The sequence below is a fragment of the Prionailurus bengalensis genome, chromosome B1 (assembly GCF_016509475.1).
Source record: "Prionailurus bengalensis isolate Pbe53 chromosome B1, Fcat_Pben_1.1_paternal_pri, whole genome shotgun sequence".
Classification (NCBI taxonomy): domain Eukaryota; kingdom Metazoa; phylum Chordata; class Mammalia; order Carnivora; family Felidae; genus Prionailurus; species Prionailurus bengalensis.
In genome coordinates, this window is record NC_057344.1 from 97,270,139 (window position 1) to 97,294,660 (window position 24,522).

The window sequence follows — 24,522 nt, forward strand, 5'->3', positions numbered from 1 at the left end:
TTGGGAGATAATTTATACCAGCATTCTTTGTAGTTAAAAGGTCAATTATTAAAAAAAAAAAAGGTCAATTATTTCTGGTATTACACCCCCACCTCACCCCTTGGCACCTTCCAACTGTACAACTTCCCTCCACTGATTGAAAAGAGGTAAAAAAAAAAGTGATAGTGGTCAGTTGGAGTAATGCAGTAAGACACAAATACACTGTTAACTCTATTTAATAAGAAAAAAATGCTACCAATTAAGTGGCCAAAATGCTTGATCACTTAGCATTTTTACTTTATACTTATTTGAAGAACTCTTCTATTGTTAATATATTGAAAGATAAACAATATAAAGTGGTTAAGGTGTTTCTAAAACTTCACATTCAGAACCCAACTCTTTCAAATAAATTCAGTTCTCAATGTATTTGTCTACACAGTATTGTCCTCTGTGCCATCAAAGGCATTAGTGACCCAGCTTTCGTTAAAAAGTTTGGTCTAGGTATGGTCTGTAGTATTTTCTTATAAGCCGCTGATACCTATTCTGCAAGTTTCATCATGGTGTTTTATCTTACCAAAAGTAGTCAGCAGATTGTTTTCAGACAACAACAGGAGAATTCCTTCCTTGAATGGTCTTTTAACAATTTGTTGACAGAAATGTCAAGGGGATGCAATTGCCTAGTCATGCCACTGGGAAGAGCAACCAAGTTCACACACATACAGGTGATGAGAACTATGTCATGACTGCCATTGGCAATAGCAATGGTTAAACAATAACCATTTGCAAGACCTACCCCAACTTCAGATATATTAAAAAGTGGAAAACCGTGCATCCCACAATTAATTTGAGAGTAATCTGTTAACCTTTTAAAATGATTTAAGAATGTTCATAGGAATATTATCCATAGTGGGGAAATTAAATAAAGGAAGTGCCTCTAGACTCTGGCTTCTCTTACAGATTTTAAATTTCAAGAGGGTTGAGATCGTTTTTTTGTTCAGTGCTATATCCAAACACACATTTTAGTGCTTCTAGTTATCTGCTGGATGAAAAGCACTTAAGAATACAATCCAGAATCATTTTCATGAACTATAAAGGCTTTAACCTGATTTGCCCCTTGATCTACCTTTCTTAAATGTTTTTTCTTGCTGCTCTCTCCACCTTCTCCACTCCTATATCTTATTGATCTATCAGCTACCCTTATATTTGTTACAACAAAGAATACAAAAAAGAGCTTCCAGCCTCAGGGGCTTTATACCTGTTACTCACTCTGCCCAGACAACTACCTATCTTCAAACTGCTTTTTCATCCTTCAGGCTGGCTTACCTGTTCCTTCCTCACAGGTGGTTCACCTCATCACTATCACATAGTTAACTTCCACTATGCACCCCCCTTCCATTAATTTCCTCTATATAGTATCTTGTTGCTTCTAGCCTGTCTTTTCCCACTAGAATGTAGGTAACAGATGGATGCAGGTACCTTTTCTTCTTTGCTTAACCACTGTATCCTTAGTGCCTAAAACAGCGCCTGGTGCATAGAAGTAATTAGATATTTTGAAAAAATAAATAAAAGATGAACCACTCAAATGGCCAACAGTTGAGGAATAGTAAAATCAAGGTATAGAAGTACGATGAATAGCACAGTCTTTCTGATCTTTGGTTTTGTGATAAAGCCTAGGCTGTGATAACTTCTTAATATGACCATGTGTTAATTAGTATACATCAAGAAGTATCAATTTAATTTTCTGAGACATCTTTATATTGAAGAAAAGTCATCACTCTGTTATTATTTTTTAGGAAAATCAAAGCTATGTTAATTTTTAATGAAAAAAATGAGGCCCATAATTTCATAAATTGACTCATGTACAAAAAAAAAAAAAAAAAAAGACTCCTGCTGCTGCTGCTCACTGGGTTTCTTTATATCAGAGTCAGCAGTGTCAGCAGCTGAGGTAGAGTAAAAACCCTCTTATTTTCTCCTCTAAAACTGAAACAATTAGTTTCCAAAGTGTACTCTGAGTTGATTCACATTTTTTGGGAGGAAAGGAGAAATGACTTTATAGTGGAGTGTAAGCCTTATGGTTTTAAACTTCTGGATACAGAATTTTAAAAATCCTAGAGAAAACCACTAAGAAATACAGTACATGGGATGTTTTCTACACAGGATACTCAACGTCACCCCTTGTTAGCAATGATTTGGAAATAAACTAATTTATTCAACACCTATTATATCAGCTGTGCTAGGGATTTAAAAGAAGACAATATATGTGGAATGTGCTTGCCAATAACACCAAGGATAGGATCCATAATGTTAACCTTCCTTTATCCTTGATTATATATATTGTAGGAGGAGTATTTAGGAACATCTCACTTATCTAGAAGAAATCCCTTATATGGGAACATCAACTACTTGGAAATGTTCCAATAAGGCAGAACACTCTTGATAAGCAAGTAAGTCTCTGAGCAGCTAAAGCAAATGTCATTATTTCATACCTTTTATTCACAACTGAGTCCTTTAAGTCCACATCCAAATTATTCCCAAGGACTGAACCTCAAGCTCATAGACAAAATAGGGGAAGCAGAAAAAATGGGTGCCATATTATTGTTTTTAGTGCTCCAGAATCGCAATATAGAGAAAACTAAAGGTCTCAGCAGAGGTGAAGAAAACAGAAATGGTTATGAAGAATTCATCCTAGAGGCATACAGAGTGCTGTCAATATTAGTAAAAATAAATCTTAATGGATTAAAAATTTACATGTCTGACTTAAATTATTGTGAACTACAATTAAGAAAGCTAACTTTTCAAAAAAAATAAAACTAACTTTTCACCTATTATTCTTAATTTATAAAAAATTGACTGTATTTTCATTAATAGATCAGGACATTTCTTTCTCAATTCAAGGAAGGATATAATAGCAAAATAATACATGGGAAGAAGAAAGAAAATGCTATGATCCTTAAATGAAGTACATTAAGGAGAATTCTGATCAATGTGCAGGATTTTAGAGTATTAATAAAAACAGACAGAAAGATGAACTCCACAAAAGGGAAAAATGGTCTTGAAATCTGACAAAAAACAAAATCCATTCTTAATATGCACAAATACACAAAAAATCTAGGGCAGATCTCCAATTATGGTTGGAAAAAACATATGCCATTAAAAATAACTTATAATAGTATACATATAAAAAAATAAAATCTCTATGTAATGGAATATAATCATGTTCACTTAAAATTCCTGCATCTATAGTACACCAAGAGTGAATAATGCCAGGGTCACATAACTCTTTCATAAATTATCAAAAATCTGTATTAATGTTACTGAATGCATAGTACACTCTTCTGTTCAACTGCCACAGATACCCCCAAGCCCAGAAAAATTCTTTATTAGCCATGTGCTTTATCAATCTAAAAATAGGTACACATATAGTTCAAAATTCATCAATCTGAATTGGTTTTATCTGTAAGCTAAAAAGCTAACCATAATACATGTTTTTAATGTAAATAAAGAAGAATTTAGGAAAGAGGACTCCAAACACACATATGTGTTTAATATAAGGCTATTAAAAAGATGCAAAACCTCTAAAGAGTTTAAAATGTGAAAAGTGTAGAGCATTTAAAATTATTCTTTTATGCTTTTATTTAAAAAAAAAAGTTTACACTGATCCCTACAACAGAACTTTAGAACAAAACCTCAGATTATTTTTGATTATGTTATGACTAAGAAACTATATATAATATTTAGTTTTTCATTTTTTAAAAGTTTATTTATTATTTTTGAGAGAGAGTGTGAGCAAGGGAAGGGCAGAGAGAGAGGAAGACACAGAATGTGAAGCACGCTCGTCTTCAAGCTGCCAACACAGAGCCCAACGTGGGATTTGGACCCACAAACCGTGAGATCATGACCTGAGCTGAAGTCAGATGCTCAACTGACTGAGCTACCCAGGCGCCCCTAATTTTTCATTTTTTTAAGTTTATTTTGAGAGAGAGAGAGTGTGAGTGGAGGAGGGGAAAAGAGAGAAGGAGAGCGAGAGTTGTCAGCACAGAGTCCAATGCAGGGCTCAAACTCACAAAATTGTGAGATCATGACTTGAGCTGAAATGAAGAGTCGGATGATTGAGCTGCCCAGGCACCCCTTGAAACTACATATAATATTAGAGGAATCTTGCAATAGGATTTCTACATACCACATCATCTTTGCTTTCATTCTTAAATGAAGTTTCTGTCTCCATAGGAGCATCACTGTGATCCCCATCTACATTTTGCTTCTCAATTACTGATGCACTGGCCACACTGAAGATTCCATGGATGTTAACACGAACTTTAACCTTCACTTTGGAACTATCACCATCAGACTGCGGAAAGACATTCTGAATAGTGAAGCTCCCTTCAGGAAAAAAGAGCTTTTATCAGCACATGGGCCTCTGATTAACTTATTCAATTCGTTCATTCAATAATTTGACTATTATCATTTTGATGCTGGCAAATAATAAAATTATCATCACATCCAGATTAATTACTGTGAGAAAGGCACTGATCCTAGATCACTTTTTTTCTTTTTTACAGCTTAATAAACTTAATACTAAGTTTCAGAAAAGGTTAAGCAGCCTGCCCTAAATCTTTAATGCAAGGAAAAAGGTAAGTAGGAGTTTCAACCAAGGACAATCTGACTCAAGGCAATGTAATTTTTAAGTATTTTACAATACTGCTATTCTAAAACCAAAATAACAATTCAACTTGAGTTTGAAAACCAAATGGAATTATACTTTTGTTATAAGCTTTGTAACACTATAATCATCTTGGTAATTCATAAATAAAACAATTTTTATTTGCCCTATAGCAAAATTGCTAAGTTACTCAGATACTAATACCTACAGAGATCATATTAACTTTTCACTTTAAGAAACGTTTTATTTTGAAAAATCTTAATATATAATGATATCCATAGTAGAAAGAGAATACTAGGCAGAAAAACTGAGAACTAAAAAATTTGGTTGACCTTTATTATAGGTTGAATGGAGACTCCCACTCCCACATTAATATGAAGTCCTACTCTCAAGTACCTCAGAAGGTGACCTTATTTGAAAAACAGGGTCTAAACAGAGGGAATCAAGTTAAAGTGAGGTCATCAGGGTGGACTTGAATCCAATGACTGGTATCCTTATTTGCAGACAGATACACATACAGGGAGAATGTCATGTGAACATGAAGATGGCCAGCCATCCACAAACCAAGGAGAGAAGCCTGGAACAGATCCTTTCCTCACAGCCCTCAGAAGGAACCCTGTCAACACTTTGATTTCATACTTGAAGCTTCTAGAACTGGAAACAATAAATTCTACTGTTTAAGCCACTCAGTTTGTGATATTTTGTTACAGAAGCCCTAGCAAATTAATTCCACCTTCAATAATTTATTTTTACTGCTTTCAATAACATATTTGAAATATTCACATTGTTCCCTTTCTAGCCTATCAATAAAGCAGTACATACAAAAAATTTAAAAAATTACAAATGATTCCTTCTCTTGTAAATGTTATAAAAATCATACTTGTTTTTTTTATCTCTAAAAAAGATTACCCAACTAAAATGGATATTACAGTCCCTGATTCTCACTTAATATTGCTCCAATGATACTCGTTCTAGTTGTTGCCAGGGAGCATAAATTTAGAGTCATATACAGTCAGTCTGGCAACACAATTTCAACTTACTACGGAGTCTTTCCATAAAAAATAGCCCTCACCCAAACCTTTCAGGCAGATTACAGAGCATTTTAAATACAGAAGTAAAAACGAATTAAAAAATACTCAAAACTTGCTGTTATTCCAGAAATACTGTGAGCACTAAAAGTTCATGTTTAGAAAAAGTATGAATATTTCTCTAAAAATCCAGTGCTTGGCTGAAATATCAATTTATTTACTTCCTTGATTCAAATATTAATATATTTATAAAAAGCAAAAGTTTATGAAATTTTTGAGTTCTCTTACCAATTCTTGGATCAGGATAAGGCACTTCATGTAAATTAGTATAAAATGCTTCTAGTTCAAATGGTTCCTTCTTGTGGAAAGTAATGACTTTTGAGAATGGAGCAGGATGGTTCTTACAAAATACTTCACATTCCCTAAAATGGAGAAAACAGTTAAAAACAAATAGAAAGTTGCATCTGAATCTAATTACAGAATCCATGTCATTCCTAATTCAATAGCAGCAACCGTGAAGACCTCTATGCATAAATATAAAGAATTACTGGTTTGGCTATAAATATGCATTTTGGTAGGTCTATGGCTCCAAGTTTTTAGAATGTCTGTCATAGTACGACAGACAATTCTATCTTATCAAGCAAAGAAAAAATAACTGAGATTAGGTATATTTTGAGGCCAATACACAAGGGCTAGTTTCTTGCTCCCATATGAGGACCAAATGCTATTTATTAGTTTCCAAAATACTTGTTACATATAACACTTTTTATTTTTGCTCCGGTATAGAAGTTTGAAATTATTTCCAAATAAAGGTGTTTTTTTTTAAGGGAGCTAGGGAAAAAACAAACAAACCAAAACGAAAAACAGGACAAGGAACAAGGGGCACCTGTATATCTTTTACCTAGATTTACTACTGTCAGCATTTTATTCCATTTGTTTCATCAACACACTCCGTACGTGTGTATTTTTTTTCTGAATCAATGGAGGGTGTTAACATACATTGTGGCTCTTTATCCTTAAATACTTCAGTGTGTACTTCCTAATAGGGATATGCTCTAAAATAATTACAGTACAGCTGTCAACTTTATAAATTTATACTGATACTTTAACATACAATCCATATTCCAATTTTTACAAATGATATAATAATGTCCTTTATTACTAAATAATAAAAAATTTGGGGTGCCTGGGTGGCTCAGTCAGTTAAGCGATTGACTTTGGCTCAGGTCATGATCTCACAGTTCGTGAGTTCGAGCCCCGCGTCGGGCTCTGTGCTGACAGCTCAGAGCCTGGAGCCTGCTTCGGATTCTGTGTCTCCCTCCCTTTCTGCCCCTTCCCTGCTCATGCTCTCTCTCTGTCTCAAAAATAAATAAAAACATTAAAAACAATTTTAAAAAAATAATAAAAAATTTAATTAAAAAATAATAAATATATTATTTATTTAATAAAAATAAATAAAAATAAATAATTAAAAAAAGAAAACCTTCCTCTCTGTTAGAGGAGGTTTTAAAACCTACATAACTCCTATTCCTTAAATAATGCAACAAATAGCTTATAACTATGTTTTTAGTGGCCCAGAAACTCACTCTATAATACTGTATTGTCAACCCTAATTATGAGGTTTGAAAATCCCACATTCATGGACCTTTCCCTCTATCCTAGTTTTTAAGGACCTACATTATCTTTTACTTCTTAAAAAAAATTTTTTTTTAAGTTTTTTTTTTTTTTTTTTTTTTGAGAGACAGAATATGAGCAGGGGAGGAGAAGGAGACACAGAATCTGAAGCAGGCTCCAGGCTCCGAACTGTCAGCACAGAGCCTGATGCGGGGCTCTAACCCATGAACCATGAGATCATGACCTGAGCCGGAGTCAGATGCTTAAGGGACTGAGCCACCCGGCGCCGCTACTTTCTTATTGTAATCACTAGGATAGATTTACTTTTCAATTTAACTCCTCCATAGGTTTCTTACATAATTTTTTTCTGGATCACTGTATCTTTAACTGAAATTAAGTACTTATTTAAGTAATCTCTACACTCAATGTGGGGTTCAAACTCACAACCCCAAGATCCAGAGTCGCATGGTCTTCTGACTGAGCCAGTCAGGCGTCCATGAAACTAACTTTAAATAACAGCATTTCCTGCCTCAAAATTGACAATAATACATGCCATTTAAATGCTCTGCAAAACATTCAGATCAATCTATTTTTAGAATCTGTGTAAAATTTTAGCTTCTTGGGGTATGAATATATAGAGCACAGGACAAAAGTTTAAAAGCAACTTAAAACTAAAAAGTTAAAAGCAACTAAAAACAGGTTTATTTTATTATACAAATTATGTCTGAAAAGCAGTCAAATATATTATTTGAAACATAAATTTTTATTTTGGTAGGGAAGCAAGCTATTTCAATCCTGGCCAGTTCATGGAAAATGAAACATAAGTGTCAATAAAAGCATGAAAAGATTGTGGCTCATAGTCAGAAATGCAAATCTAATACCAAAGTACTTATTTTCACTTTCAGAATCTTATGTTTAAAAGCACAGGAGAAAATAAGCTGTAACAGATAATCACAGCAATGCTAAAAGGAATATAAATTAGTATAATCCTTTTAATGAATAATGTTGCAGTACTAGTTATAGTAATGTTCATATCCTTTGGGTCAATTTTAGTCTTATACGGTTATCTTACAGATATACCAAACACAACTAAACAAGGAGATGTGTATGAGGATGTTCTTATTAGCACTGCCTGAAACAGAAAAAAATAAGACTCCAGAGTGTATTGGTTAAATTACGGCACACACAAGTGCTGAGAAAATAGTCACTGTTGACATGGAAAAGTAATATATAACATATTTTAAAAAAAACAAGGTGCACTGGAAACACACAGATGATCATGTATGTATTAACAAAGTACATGCTTTTATTTTTGACAAAGAAAATGACTGGAAAGATAGAAACCTTGCTGTTAACAATAGTTACCTCTGTAAAATGTGCTAAGTAGCAGTTGGGGTATGGCAGATGCAGGTTTTTAAATTTTATATTTCCACCTTGTGATTTTTATTTGAATGTAAGAACGATTTACTTTAATTACTTTATATAGTTCCTTTCTTCTAACACTTTACTTAAAAGTATTTGAGAGTATTAGAAGCGTAAATTCCTCTAGTTGAGAAAATTAGGTTCAACTGGTTATTTACAACAAGCTCTAACAAGGCTTTAAAAGTAACTTACCCAGTTCCATCTTCAAAAGAGGTCTTCCATCTTAATGTGATTGAATAGGGAACAAGGTCTGTTATAGAAAATTCACGCACTTTAAATGCTGGTGAGAGAATCGCACACTGAAAATAAGATGTATACCATATTTAAATCAACAAACACAAAACATACCGCAGGCTACCCTGATTGAAATGCTTAATAAAGTCCTTGTAATAAAATTATGTTTTTAAAATTGTCTTTTGGTAACAGCTAGTTAAAATTTACAAGTGTCAGAGTACTTTTTATGACCTTACAAAAATATAAAATATTTTTAAATCTCAAAAAAGAATTTTAAATGGGAATAATTACAAGAATCACAAAGTAAATGTTCTTGCACTACAGTACAGACATACTGTCCTAGGACAGTTTAAAAACATAAATTGGAAAGACACAAGTCTTATTTATCAGAAATAATTTCAATATATTTTTAGCCTGACAAATGGTTGGAACAGATAATACAAAAGGTCCCCTTAGGCCTGTCATCACATTTCTGGCAAAATATACATTCTAAAAAAATCACATTTCTGGCAAAATATACATTCTAAAAAAAGGATTAATAATCATACCTGTAATGCACATCCTCTGGCAACAGCTTCATCAGCATTTAACGTGGTACTTATGTCTTTAAGAAAGAATTTAGTGATTTGTTCTTTCACGGCAGGAATTCGTGTTGCTCCCCCTACAATTTCTATACTACTTATGTCCTCACGTTGCAAGTCTGAAAAACAAAATGTTTTTAATTGAAAATAAGATAGTCTTTATAAAAATATGAACAAATCCCTTGGAAAGTACTTTTTTTTTTTTAAGTAGATATCTTATTTGCTCAAAACAAGACTAAATGGAAAGAAGATAAAAACAAATTTTGGAAAAAGGCAAAGCTTAATAAGTAATAATATCCATGTGTCAGCCACTGCACTTGGTCTAGATGACAGATGACATTAAGAACAGACAAGTACCTCATGGGCTCTTCAATTAAAAAATTTTTTTTTTTCAACATTTATTTATTTTTGGGACAGAGAGAGACAGAGCATGAACGGGGGAGGGGCAGAGAGAGAGGGAGACACAGAATCGGAAACAGGCTCCAGGCTCTGAGCCATCAGCCCAGAGCCCGACGCGGGGCTCGAACTCACGGACCGTGAGATCGTGACCTGGCTGAAGTCGGACGCTTAACCGACTGCGCCACCCAGGCGCCCCTGGGCTCTTCAATTTTATAACTTCTACCTCACAAATACCCACAGAAGGTACTGATTACCAAAAAACCTTAACAAAAAGCAATCATGTTCTCTTTCTACATTTTATTTTCATCTTAGACTTCACTATATGCTTACATGTAAACACCTCCAAATATAACTAGTATTAGACTTATGATGCAAACTAGAACATGAGCCAGGAGTTGCTCTCATAAGCCCAGATTCATATTGCCATTTTCCTCTGTAAAATGAGAAATACAAATCTTCAAAAAACAAATGAAGTTTTAATTGCTTTTACCATTTCTTACCCCATTAAAGTGAGTTAATGCCATAATACAATTTTGATGGTTAATCTAGTAATTTACACTTACTAGCTTGTTCCATTACTGCTTTTAATGGTGGCTCAACCCTGGTGAAGAGGGAAGCACATAATTGTTCAAACTGAGCCCTGGGGGAAAATGAAATAAAATTCATCATTTTGGGATACAAAAATCAAGTATATCTTCTAAAATTACAGAATGAAAAAAAAATCAGACATGATCTAAACATAAAAGTAGCCAACACTTTATTTAAATTGAAAACATACATGGTACCTGTTCATTTTACTAGAAACATCAAGGTCATTCATGAAACACTCAATGTTCAGTGGAAGATCTGATGCATTTGCACTCATTAGCTTCTTCAGTTTTTCACATTCCTGATATAAGCGCAATAAGGCCCGAGAATTTTCTTTCACATTTATCTTATATTTGGTCTTGAACTCCTCACAGAAGTAGTCTACTAAAGCCTCATCAAAGTTCCTGCCACCCAAATATGGATCAAAAGTGGTAGCCAAGACCTATTTAATCAAAACACCAGAACTGAATTTTCAGAAATATAAATGCTTTCACAAAAAGACAAAAAACAAAAAGAAAACACCTTTTAAAATTAAAATAAAACCAAAGCACTTGTCAAAAATCACAGCTGTCAAAACTTCCTATTACTTATACTAATTATCACTTATATTTAGCCAACATACTCACCCACTCTGAATTATCTGCTTTGGGTTGTAGATCCATATATCATAATTATAATTCTATTTCTGAAATAACGGAGTTATTACAATAATTAAAATTTCATTATCTCACATCTGTTGGTTCTACAATGCACTCAACAGGTAGGCCAAAAACCAAGTTTAAGAGAGCAAGGAAAGAGTCCTACGCATGTAACCATAAGAAAACAGCCAAGAAAAGCCAATCCAAAGATTCAATCTAGGGATGCCTGGCTCCTATCCGAGGGTTGTGAGTTCAAGCCCCACACTGAGTGTAGAGATTACTTAAAAATAAATCTTAAAAAAAAAAAAAAAAAAGATTAAATCTAAAATACTACAATTGGTCAATTTACAGGTCGGGAATTAGGCTTTCTCCCTATTATTAAAAAAAACAAAAACAAAAACCAATTTTTTAAATAAAAATATAGAAGGAATAAAAAAATACATGAAAGACCAAAAAAATAAAATAGAAAAAAAGAGGAAAGACAAGAATTTGATATAATAATATAGCAGATGGATGGAAGAGGAGCAGACAAGTCACAGAACTTCAACGTTATAACTACTGAAAACACAGGAGCAAGACATCTAGTGGCTCTCCTGAGGATAGAGGGCAAAAATGACTACTTATGCTAGTCACCTGTAAAAAAATAGAACTCCACTGCTGATGTGGTTCATCAGGTTTTTCTCACAAGAATATGTGGTAGAACAACAGTAAACCCTACAGAAGGTTTTAAGTATAATCTCATTGAGAGGTCATCCCACAGACTAGCATGGAGAATCCATGGAAAGACTTCTCGCTAGGTCCAGAACTACCCCGAATTAAATCCAAAACTGTGTTGGTATGTGACTTGTGCCAATGTGCATCCTCCTGGACAGAAGGGCCACAATATGGCTACTCTATGGTATATACCAAAACGGAAAGCAAATGTTCTTCAGTTAAAATTCAAGACTAAATACCAAAGATTAAACTAATTTACTAATTCATTATGAGTCATTTCCCTTGAGTTTTCTCAAGTTTTTACAAGGATGTTACTATAAACTATGAGACAAAAGGCTCTAAAAGGTGTTGGATAACCCAAAGCAGTTCATCTTCTAACTAAATTCTATACATGTGAATAAATGGAGAGAAAGAGAACGAGAACGTAAGTATGGATAAGATAATCAACATAAAAATGAATATAAAATCAAATAGAGGGGTGTCTGGGTAGCTCAGTTGGTTAAGCATCTGACTTCGGCTCAGGTTATGATCTCACAGTTTGTGAGTTCAAGCCTGCACAGGGCTCTCTGCTGTCAGTGCAGAGCCCGCTTAGGATCCTCTCTCTCTCTCTCTCTCTCTCTCTCTCTCTCTCCCCCCCTTCCCCACTCGTGTGCATGCACACTCTCTCAAAAATTAAACATCTAAAAAATAAATAAATACAAACTATAAAATGGTAAGCACTAGAACTAAACAATGGCACACTACAGAAACTTATGATTAAAACTCTTGGATAGGAAGGTTTACAAAAACAAAGAGAATCATTTTAGAAAGTGTTTCCTAAATGTATTTATGGATAGGGTGTACTTAATGCTCCCTGATAGCTGCCTAACACCTTGACAATAAAAATAGCCAATACATATTACAGGATCTACTCTATGGCATTCTAAGCATTTTATATATATTAACTCATTTGTCCTCAAAAATTCTGAGGAAATTCCTGGTACTATCCCCTTAAGTGTAGAGGCTGAGATTTAAGGAGGTTAGTAACTTGCTCAAGGTCACAATTTTTAAGTGGCAGAGCCAGGATTTAAACTCACGCACTAAGGTTCTCTATATAGTCTTACATGCTCTTAACCATTAAACTTAATACATAGCAAATCATTTATTTACTTACTTTAAGTTTTCCTTTGTTAAAAGCACAAACCGAGACCTGGTAGGCAGAATGTCCCATATCAATAAATATTACATTTCTTGGTTTCTCATCTAATGGGGGAAGATCCTGTTTATAAATTCCATATGCTAGTGCCACTGTGTAAGAACGAAGAAATTAGGTTAATGTCAAGATAGCAATCACGTGAAAACAAGATATAAGTCACTTTGATGTTGCACTTTAACACACAGAAGAATATAAATATTAATTTCAAGGTAAATTAACTTTTCATTACTTGATTTTTATTTCTTTTCTACCCATAACTCTGTAACATAGATGATTCTTATTGCGAACAGAAGACATGTTTAACTTCTGCCAAAATACTGTACTCCTAAACAAAAGGTTACAGGAACTAGGACATAATAGAGTTAAAAGAAAGAGAAATGTTTTATATTAATTAGAAAAAACTAGAACGGTATTTTTCTGACAGTGATTTTAAATTCCAAAGTGCTCACCTGCTGTAGTTTCATTCATCAACCTTAAACAATTTAAACCTGCAACCTGGGCTGCAGCCATCACAGATCTTCTCTCAGCATCAGTGAAAAAGCTAGGAATCTGGTATTTTAAAACACTAATATATTAGTTTGATGTAACAGATTTTAAACATTTCATCAATTAAAAATGTAAAATAAATGTAATAAAATTTACAGCTTAAGGCAAAGAATGGTGTTCTAATAAGAAAAAAATACTAGTTTAAATAAACAAGAAAAAAATACTAGTTTTCTTTCTTTCTTTTTTTTAAAGTTTGGCAATTTCTATACTATCAAGTGTTGACCTAAAGTATGAACACAAATTTAAAGCAATTAATAAGATGGAATAATGCAGTGTTTCTAAATATGTTCAATAAATCCTTCTTGTGTTGGTTGGCTCTATGAAAAAAAATATGTTGGTTCATCTTTAACAATGAAAGGCTGAAAACCCAAGACTATTAAAACGAGATTGATTAACTACATCATGGTAAATCCATATAATGGCATCCTACGTGGCTGTTAGAATCAGGCAGATATGAATTGTCATGGAACAGTATCCATACTACATTAGAAAAAAGGACATGTGTAGCATGATTTTTGTGTAGGTATAGGCTACTCAGAAAAATACAATACCCAAAGGTTTACAATGGCTATGATCTCAAAAGGAGGGGGGAACTATACTGCAGGAGATTTACAAGGAACATACGTTTCTTTTAATTTTTTTTTTCAACGTTTATTTATTTTTGGGACAGAGACAGAGCATGAACAGGGGAGGGGCAGAGAGAGAGGGAGACACAGAATCGGAAACAGGCTCCAGGCTCTGAGCCATCAGCCCAGAGCCTGACGTGGGGCTCGAACTCACAGACCGCGAGATCGTGACCTGGCTGATGTCGGACGCTTAACCAACTGCGCCACCCAGGCGCCCCACGTTTCTTTTAAAATCAACAAAAAACATTAACTATATTACTATTAAAACTATTAAACTGAAACTCAAATTTATAGTTAAGATTTACATAGTTCTAGGGGTTCCTGGGTGGCTCAGTCGGTTAAGCATCTGACTCTTGATTTTGGCTTATGATCTCATGGTTCCTTCGTTCAAGCTCTGCACTGACACCTCAGAGCCTGCTTGGAATTTTCTTTCTCCTTCTCTTGCTGCCCCTCCCGTGCTTGCTCTGTGCCTTGCTCTGTGTCTCTTATTCTGTGTCTCAAAATAAGTAAACATTAAAAAGATTTACCTAGTTCTATCAAACTAAGAAGCTCTTTGATTTGTGTCTACAGACAGATTTCTAAGAAGCTAATTAAGTATACTCATGTACAAAATGACTTGGGGCTGTTCCAATTTTAAGTAAATTGTCTCCTCCAATTTTATTGCTTTATGAAGTTAGAAATTTCATTTAACTCCTATTAACAACAGGAAAAGAACTTGAATTTCAATAAACTTGTTTATCCTAATTTTGGTATTATCCTTCTGACAAAAATCTAAATTATAACACAGGCTTCATTTAATACTCATGGAGCACTTACGTACTAGGTACTTTTCTAGCCACTTAGGGATATAGTAGTGCATAAAGCAGAAAATACTTCCCCTGGTGCAGTTCACAATGGGTCTACTGCATCAACTACAAAGTAAATAATGGCTGAGAAGTTCATAATGTTCTCTTCTGACGCTAATTTCTGATGTGAAAATGTTATCAAGTATAGTTAAAAGGGATGGATTTGAATTTAAGATGGATTTTTAAAACTGATACCACTTTGATGCATACTTTCAAGTGGCAGTGTAATGGAAAAATTATAAGCAGAGGCTTGGGAATGAACTATCTGGGTTTGATTTCTGGCTCTACCACTTATCAGCTCTGTTGATTTGGGGCAAGTTAACATCTCTGTGTCTCAGTTTCTTCACCTGTACAACTAGAGTTAAAAATATCTATCCTGTGGGTGCTTGGGTGGCTCAGTTGGTTAAGTGTTCAACTTTGGCTCAGGTCATAATCTCATGATATTCATGAGTCCAAGCCCCACATAGGGCTTTGCACTGAAAGCTCAGAGCCTGGAGCCTGCTTCAGATTCTGTGTCTCCCTCTCTCTCTGCCCCTTCCCTGCTCACACACTGTCTCTGTCAAAATAAACAAACATTAAAAAAAATTAAAAAAAAAAATCCTACCCTCACAGAATAGTTCTGAGGATTAAATGAGTTAATACACATTAAGTGCCTGTAACAGTGCCTGGCCAATGGTAAACTATTATTTGCTATTACTAAGTGGCTGGAAAACGAAATACTAAGCTCCATTATTTTTCTCTCAAAAAAGTTCTAAATCCCTATAAAAAATCTAATTACTAAATTCACTGAAGAGTTCATAATCTGGTTCTTTTTTTCTGGTAACATGAGACTCTTGAACTTTTATAGTGAAAGTTAATTGTATTAAGAATACATTCACATTTAGGTGATGACAAGTAACTTAAAAAAGTTATCAATATCTAATAGGATCTCAAAGGATAGAGTAAATGATGAAATGTTTGAAGAAATCCCTTAAAAAAGACCTTTTCTTTCTGAAAAATATACATGATCTCACTTACATGTGGAATCTACAAAAGTTGAATTCACAGAAGCAGAGAGTAGAGTGGTGGTTATGACCTAGGAGGTGGAGGAAATGGGGAGATACTGGCCAAAGAGTACAAAGTTTCAGTTATATAGAATGAATATATTCTAGAAATCTAATGTACAGCCCATGGTGTCTAAAGTTAGTAATACTGTTATTGTATATTGGAAATCTGTTAATAAAATACATCTTAGGTGTTCTTGCCACCAAAAAACCAAATACAAAACAAAAAAAAACTACACGAGATGGGTATGTTAATTAGCTCAACTGCAGTAATCGTTATCATTTCACTATGTGTATGTGTGTCAAAGCATCATGTTGCACGCCTTATCTGTAAACAATTGTTCTTTTAAGGAAGGCACAAGGGAATTCTGGGGAGTGATAAATATTTATTATACTGATAGTGATTGATGATGGTTTTGTGTAAGCATGTCAAAATTTCTGAAAGTGTAACATGTTAAATATATCCAATTTTTTTAAAAAAGAATTTTTCTTTCCGATACAGAACATATATTATCTCAAATACCTAGCTGGAAATTTAACTTTGCCATAAAATGTTAAGGTCCCTACAGGTGAGAAGTTAATGGCGACCAGGAAAGATTCTTAGGGATAAGTGGGACAGGTATAGCAGTCACTAATCACATACACAGGTTTTTTTTAAGATTCGCTGATTATCACAATGGACTTTAGGGGAAACTCAATCCTAAACTTTATCAAATAAGGTGGGCTTTTTAAAATGTAAAAATAAAAATGGATTTAGATTATTTATGGTATGCCTGGGTGGCTCAGTCGGTTGAGTGTCCAACTTGCGCTCAGGTCATGATCTCACAGTGTGTGGGTTCAAGCCCCACGTCGGGCTCTGGCCTGACAGCTCAGAGCCTGGAGCCTGCTTTGGATTCTGTGTCTCCCTCTCTCTCTTCCCCTCCCCCATTCATACTGTCTCTCTGCCTCTCAAAAATAAACGTAAAAAAAAAATTTTTTTTAAAAAGAATAGATTATTTACTAAATAAGAGTAAAGAAAAGGGAAGAAAAGTATTTCAACATAAAATTAATATATTGGAAAGTGTGATTTAAAAGTATTCATTATTGAAGTAAAACTTACTGAAATCACACAGTCAGCCACTGGTTTCTTCAAAGCATTTTCTGAAGTCTCTTTAAGTTTGGCCAACAGCATTCCAGTAACTTGCTCAATTGCAAAAGGTCTCTCTTCTTCTAGGTACCGCACCTAAAACCACAAGTTGAGATATTTATTAAGTCATTTATTCATCCAACATGTACATCTACTCTATACATGATGGATAAACAAAAGTGAAAAAAGGTAGTCTTTGCCCATGGAAGTTATATTCTGAAAAGATTATTCTAATATTACAACCTCTTATTTCTAAAGTTCAAGTGCCTTATACAGATTATATTAAACAAATTGTTTTCAAAAATGTCTTCCTGTGTTAGATCCCCACCTCTCACAAAAGCAATTTTTATTCACTTTCCAAGCACATAATGAATAAGAAAAAGATCAAATAATCTTTCTTTTGAAAGTCAGAACTCTTCCTGGGCTTAAAATGAAAGCTTTCGTTTTACAATTTTAGGGAAAGGAAGGAAAAAGAAAATTTATTAAAAAAAATAAAATAAAAGAGGGATGCCTGGGTGGCTCAGTCGGTTGAGCATCTGACTCAATTTCGGCTCAGGTCATCATGATCTCACAGTTTGTGAGTTTGAGCCCCATTGCTTGACTCTGCACTGACAGTGTGGAGCCTGCTTGGGATTTTTTTTTTTCTCTCTCTCTCTCAAAAGAAATAATTAAACTTAAAAAAAAAAAAGGTAAAATATGTATTATTCCAAAGTTTCTGGGAGTAAATAAATTAAATATCAGAAAATAAAATTAAATATTAGAGATACATATATGAAATTTTTACTATTTTTTTAGACCAAATAACTACTTCATCTTATACATAGGTTTAAGAGTAGGTTGCATTTAAGCACACGAAAGGAAACTTTACAGTGCTTAACAAAGGAATACTGGAAGACGTACGGCTTTAAGTAATCAAACCCTTTAAAAATAATAATAAATTTATAAGCAATAAAAAGCTACCTTGGAACCCATATAGTAACTACAGTTACAGAGGAAAAAACTGTCCTGTAACTTGTTTCCTCAGTGAACAAAATTTTACTCTATTAACACTAAACTCCAGGGGCGCCTGGGTGGCTCAGTCGGTTAAGCGGCCGACTTCGGCTCAGGTCATGATCTCGCAGTCTGTGAGTTCTAGCCCCGCGTCGGGCTCTGTGCTGACAGCTCAGAGCCTGGAGCCTGCTTCAGATTCTGTGTCTCCCTCTCTCTGACCCTCCCCTGTTCATGCTCTGTCTCTGTCTCAAAAATAAACGTTAAAAAGAAAAATTTAAAAACAACACTAAACTCGAAGAGTTACGAACAGCTTCTCTCTCAAGTAGCACAATCTATGTGTAAGTGTTATATTTTGTGCCATATTCATCTGTATGAATTATGTGTCAGTACTTCACTCCATCTTATGGCTAAATAATATTCCATTGTATAGGTACATTTTCTTTATCCACTCAACAGCTGATGAACACTTGGGTTGTTCCCACTTTTTGGCTATTACGAATAATCATGTACAAGTTTTTGTGTGCACATATCATTCAATTCTCTGGTGTACACAACTAAGTGAAAATGCTGGTCACATGGTAACTCTATGTGTTTTGAGGTATTTTGTTAGTTTTTGAAAAATCAACAGAAACATGTTTTGTTAACCAATCTATAACTTACTGTCTCGGGATGTAGAATTAAAAACCAAGAATCCATCTCTCACTTTGAAGAAGTTTGCTTTAATATAGCAATTAATATAGCTTTGGGGTCTATTTTTCTAAATCACATATGCCTCTGCCTTTATCACTTGAAATTGAAAACAGTTCACTTCTAAAAGTTCTCCAAATAATGATCATTTTTTCTTGACAATAAAAGTACTGTTTGGATTTAAAAGGTTATCTAATTAGAATTTTTTTGGACTCACTAAAGATTACAACAAAAACTGTCTATACCTTGGTACGTGTGTACTGTGTCCAGACAAAAAAAGTTAAATTACAAATAGGAAATATTGTATTTGTTTTCTTGAATTTAAATGTTTGTACTCTGGGAATATAAAGCTTACCTTAACTCCTGCACTTCCATTAGGCATCTTCTGCAGCTCATAAGGAAGCCTGATCCTTTCAGTTTGCACAATGGGATCATCAAATGATCGCCCATGAAGCTTTTTGAAGCCATGAATTGTATTTCTTACATTCGTGACTATCTGTTGACAGTAAACACTTTTCTTTATCAATTACTTAATGAATGCAAAATGAACACTATGCTATACTTTTAAACCACCAATTCTACACATTTAAGTTTAGAATTACACACAATCATTCATTTATCTGCCTTCCAGCTACTAGTAAAATTATACAGTAAGAATGTATGCACCTTAGGGGTGCCTGGATGGCTCAGGTGGTTGAGCATCGGATTCTCTTGATTTTGGCTCAGGTCACAATCCCAGGGTTCTGCAATTGAGCCCTGCATTGGGCTCCTTAAGACTGTCTCTCCCTCTGCCCCTCTTCCCCGCTCATGCTCTCTCTCAAAAATAAAATTTTTAAAGAATGTATGCATCTTAACTATTGCCCCTCAAATCATCCTATCCTAGGAATGTAGACTCAAAATTAATGTTTTCAAAAAGAAAGAACAAAAGTGTAAAGGTTTTCAAATAATACAGTGAAAATCAATCTACAACTCATCTCTATGGTTTCCCTCAACACTTTTGCTTTAAGTGAATTAGTACTTTTTATGTCCTTCCACTTTCATTACTGTGTTTTTATTGAAACTGTGTTCCTTACTGCACCATTTTTCTTTTCTTCTCTGTGAAATTTCTCATTGTTGAGAACTGCTCCAAGGCTAGTAAATTTAAACTTCTTTTATGGAGCATGATGCTAAATTAAAGTGTCTTAATTTGTAAATGGCTTATATTTTAGGAAAGTAATTTTTTCTTAACTAGAACATGTAGTGCAAACTATAGAATATTACTGAGATCCAGTTGTTGTCCTCTTAGTTAAAGCCAAATAGATCTTGCTCTTCAATTACGAGATAAATGCTACAGGGATGCTCAATTACCACATTGGTCTCTTTACAGGAATAACTTTAGTTTGCTTTCTTCAGAGACTCTGATATCAATCATACAACTTAGAAGATCAAACAGAATATGAAATGTAAACTTTAGTGAAGAAGTCATTTTGAAACAAACTCAACATTTGTTTACATACAGTATGAAAGTGGAAGAGAAGATAAACAGTTTCATATATAGGCCAATTAGAAGACAACCTTGACAAAATCTTAAGCAGAGATTCCTAGATAAAGGAGTTAATTACTCCTACAAAGTCATGAGGGAAAAAAGTCCCATTAAAGTTATTTTATGAGGAAAAAACCCAGGTACACATTAAAATGTAAGAAGTAATTGTTAAGGGCTTTTGGTTTAGGGAAATAAAGTCCAAGGAAAATGAACCTGTAATAAGAAATATTAAAAGTAAATGTTCCACTTACAAACACTTCAGAAGCCTAGAAATATGAATAAACTGATTCCATGTAAAGTAGCTACATTGGGTTACTCTGGAAATTAGTTCTTCCATCTTTCCTACCTTCTTTTTGCAGTAAGACATCACTTACTTATTGAAGTGTATATACTAGATAGGATACCACCTCATAGAAAAGTGACCATACAGGGAAAAAGTGGTGTCATAGGATAGCAACATCCTAACTTCACAATTCTAAAAAGACTTTTGTTTCTTTTTAATAAAATTTAAGAAATATTTTGCAACCCCCAAAGCAAAATATATCTATTAAAATACAAAGACATCAAGGTCTGTCCAATTTCCCTTCCTCTTTTTTCACTCTTAACTACATAAAGTGGAAGCTTAATTACCAAGATTCCATTAATTCTTCCTGTAAGTCAAAACATCTACATTAACAATTTACCTGGCTCTTAGCTGCATTTCCAATGGCTCGAGTTCTCGATCCCAAAGATATACAGGCCCTAAACGGGAGAAAAACACAAAGTTTATTTTCAGTGTAGGTTTACATTAATATGCCATTATTCTGCTTCTCCTTATGAAAAAATGAATTAAATGGATTAACATAATCATGTATATTCTAAAAATACATTAATGAACATCAGAATTTTGCATATTTTTGTTTCATAAGTAATGGAACAGTGGTCAGAATAAAGGTTAGAATTTTCAGAATAAATGCTAATACCTGGGGATGCTATGTTGGCCCCCAAAATTATTTTTCAAATTCTACAGGTTATGACCTACTAAAAAAATTAACTGAGTTCACTAAGGCCAGGTTGAATGAATCTAAATCCAGGCTCTATAATCTTGTAGAAATTACCTAACCATTATTTGTCTCTGTTTCCCATCTGGAAGATAATGATGATAATAATACCTACTCACAGAGTTGTGTGAGGATTAAATGAATATAGACAATGCTTTGAACACTATCACTGCTATTTTTTTATTACTGTATTTAGATTTAATTCTAAGGCAAATGTAGAGCAATATTTTCATCAAAATATTATTTCATGTTAAAATTCAAGAAAGTGTTTCTATGATTTTAGTTGTAATTACAGGTAATTATTCACTCAACCAATAAATATTTACAAGCATTGTGGGCATACTAGCTATCATCACTGCCGCTGGAGAATTTATAGTTTACTGAAAAAAATCAACATATAGAACTGTGATACACTAACAAAAAAGAATAATTACTTCTATATGATTAGGCTTAGGAAAAGCAAGTAAAAGAGGTGACTTGTGAATTAAGATTTGAAAGACAAAACATCTTAATAGCCATCTGTCTTGTTCAAAAGGACATTTCTGGTATGTAAGTATACATCTATTCTCAATATGATAACCAGAGTGATCCATTTAAAGACTAAGGTCATGAAATTCCCCTGCTGAAAATCCTCCAATGGTGTCTTGTCTCACAAAGCAAAAGCTTAAGTGTCCCCAACAGCCAATAAAGTCCTTTCTGGTCTGGTCCTTGGCTGCTCTACCCTGTAGCTTCAATCTAGGTACACTGGTCTCCTTGTTATTTCTAGAATAGGGCAAGCACACTTCTTCCTCAGGTCCTTTGTACATGTTGTCCTCTATTTCTGGAACACTTCTAAATACACCCATATGGCTTGCACTCACTCTCACTTTTTTCAGGTCTCTGCTCAAACATCAGCTTATAATTAACATCTTTCCTATCTTCTATAAATAACATTTTCTGCTCCTCCCAAACATATGCATCTCCTCTGTTTACCCAATTTTATTTTCCTGCAAAATGTATCACCATCTAATACAATTTATTTACTGACTATATCGCCACATGATAGGGCATGAACTCCATGAGGGCAGATAATGCGTGCCCCATTCCCTTGATCTCCACTACCCAATATGGCAGCCATTAGCTATATGTGTGGCTAGTAAAGTTTAACCGAAATAAAAAATTCAGTTCCTCAACATTATTCACATTTCAAGTGCTCAACAGCGAACTTTCAAGGGCTTAACAGGTATAAGTGGCCGGTGGGTATACAGAGAACAGAATACACACAGAACAAAAAAGATATACAGTAGAATACAAAGTCCTACTGTATAGTACTGGCTTTGATCATTATCTGGCAATATACTAAAGACACTTATTGAATGAATAGAAAGATGGCTCCTAAGGGTAATGCGTAGAGACTAGGGGAATACAACTTGGCAGTTTCATTTGACATTGTGATAGATACTTTCAGGATTAGATTATACAGGGCCTCAAATGACAGATTATAAATTTGAAATTTATTTCAGTAGGTAAAGGGAATTCATTAAAGTCTTCTGAACAATGAAGAGAACATTTCTTACCCATATGTAAGACAAAAAAAAAAAAAAAAAAAGAGGAAAAAATTCCAGAACAGTGTTGTTATTTTTTTAAACATTTATTTTTGAGACAGACAGAGAATATAAGCAGCGGAGGGACAGAAACACAAGGAGACACAGAATCCAAAGCAGGCTCCAGGCTATGAGCTGTCAGAACAGAGCCCAACATGGGGCTCAAACCCACGAACTGTGAGATCATGACCTGAGCCGAAGTCAGATGCTTAACCGACTGAGCCAGCCAGGCGCCCCCCAGTACAATGTTTAAGGGTTGAACAATACACTGTTATATTGGGGACTACTGCATTTTAAAGGAGGGCAGTTAAGTTCATTTAGTTAATTTAACAGATTCTGGTTGAGTAATTATGCCTGGCACTCTTGTTAGAGGGGGAAAAATCGTGGTTTTGGCTCTTGGAACTTACAAGTGCTACAGACTCACAAATGAAAGTAAACTAGGTGCTACAACAGAAGGTATACATAGTGCTATAAGAGTACATAACAGGGGTGCCTGTCTGGCTCAGTTGGTTAAATGTCTAACTCTTAGTTTAGGCTCAGGTCGTGATCTCGAGGTTTGTGAGTTTGAGCTCTGCATCAGGCTCTGTGCTAACAGTGCAGAGCCTGCTTGAGATTCTCCCTCTCCCTCTCTCCCTCTCTCCCTCCCTCTGCTAGCACTGTCTCTGTCTCTCTCAAAATAAATGAACAAACTTAAACAACAAAAAAACAGTAGGTAACAGAATTGACCTAGAGGAGGAGGATCAGGAAAGGCTTACCCAAGGAAATGATGAGATTTGGAGGAAGAGTAAATGATAAGGGGGTGGAAGTAAAGGAGATTTGGCAGAGATCATTTTGGCCACAGTGTGACCTGATGGGACAAAGGCTAGAAGTTACCAGTAATCTTTATTCAGGGTGATGGCAGTTGAGACAGGGGGAGAAGGAATTAAGAGATACTCAGGAGGTAAAACTCAAAGGACTTGGTGACAGACTGTATCTTCACTGTCCAATATGGTAGCCACCAGTCACATGTGATGTGACTGGTATGATTTGAAATGTACTTATTTTAGGTGCGAAAACATACTCTGGACTTTGAAGATGTAATATTTAAAAAGGAATATAGGGGCACCTGGCTGGCTCAGTCCGTTAAGCATCCGACTTCGGCTCAGGTCATGATTTCACAGTTCGTGGGTTCTAGCTCCGTGTCAGGCTCTGTGCTGACAGCTCAGAGCCTGGAGCCTGTTTCAAGTTCCTTGTCTCCCTCTCTCTCTGCCCCTCCCCTGTTCACGCTCTGTCTCTGTCTCAAAAATAAACAAACATTAAAAAAAAAATTAAAAAAAATAAAAAGGAATATAAAATATCTCATTGATTTTAAAATACGGAAATAAGACTCTGGATATATAGAATTAAATCAAATATATTAAAATTAATTTCACCTGTTATCCTTTTAATGTAACTACTAGAACATTTATGCATGTGGCTAACA

General features: G+C 34.5%; 1 protein-coding gene and 1 long non-coding RNA gene across 3 annotated transcripts in view; one reads left to right on the top strand and one right to left on the bottom strand.

Moving 5' to 3' along the window:
• Positions 1 to 24,522, bottom strand: part of HSPA4L (heat shock protein family A (Hsp70) member 4 like) — a 54,689-nt gene that overhangs the window by 20,169 nt on the left and 9,998 nt on the right. For both annotated transcript variants that reach the window (XM_043568812.1, XM_043568801.1), the window contains exons 3-13: positions 21,121 to 21,178; positions 19,271 to 19,411; positions 17,212 to 17,334; positions 13,502 to 13,601; positions 13,011 to 13,144; positions 10,703 to 10,947; positions 10,481 to 10,557; positions 9,486 to 9,637; positions 8,896 to 9,002; positions 5,956 to 6,089; positions 4,160 to 4,359 (exon numbers count right to left, since the gene is read on the bottom strand). In XM_043568812.1, coding sequence (XP_043424747.1) covers positions 4,160 to 4,359; positions 5,956 to 6,089; positions 8,896 to 9,002; positions 9,486 to 9,637; positions 10,481 to 10,557; positions 10,703 to 10,947; positions 13,011 to 13,144; positions 13,502 to 13,601; positions 17,212 to 17,334; positions 19,271 to 19,411; positions 21,121 to 21,178 — 1,471 coding nt within the window. The remainder of the gene's footprint in view (positions 1 to 4,159; positions 4,360 to 5,955; positions 6,090 to 8,895; positions 9,003 to 9,485; positions 9,638 to 10,480; positions 10,558 to 10,702; positions 10,948 to 13,010; positions 13,145 to 13,501; positions 13,602 to 17,211; positions 17,335 to 19,270; positions 19,412 to 21,120; positions 21,179 to 24,522) is intronic.
• LOC122476295 lies at positions 2,301 to 5,324 on the top strand. Its single transcript, XR_006295447.1, has 3 exons — positions 2,301 to 2,423; positions 4,207 to 4,610; positions 5,144 to 5,324. It is a non-coding gene; the product is annotated as an uncharacterized LOC122476295 (long non-coding RNA).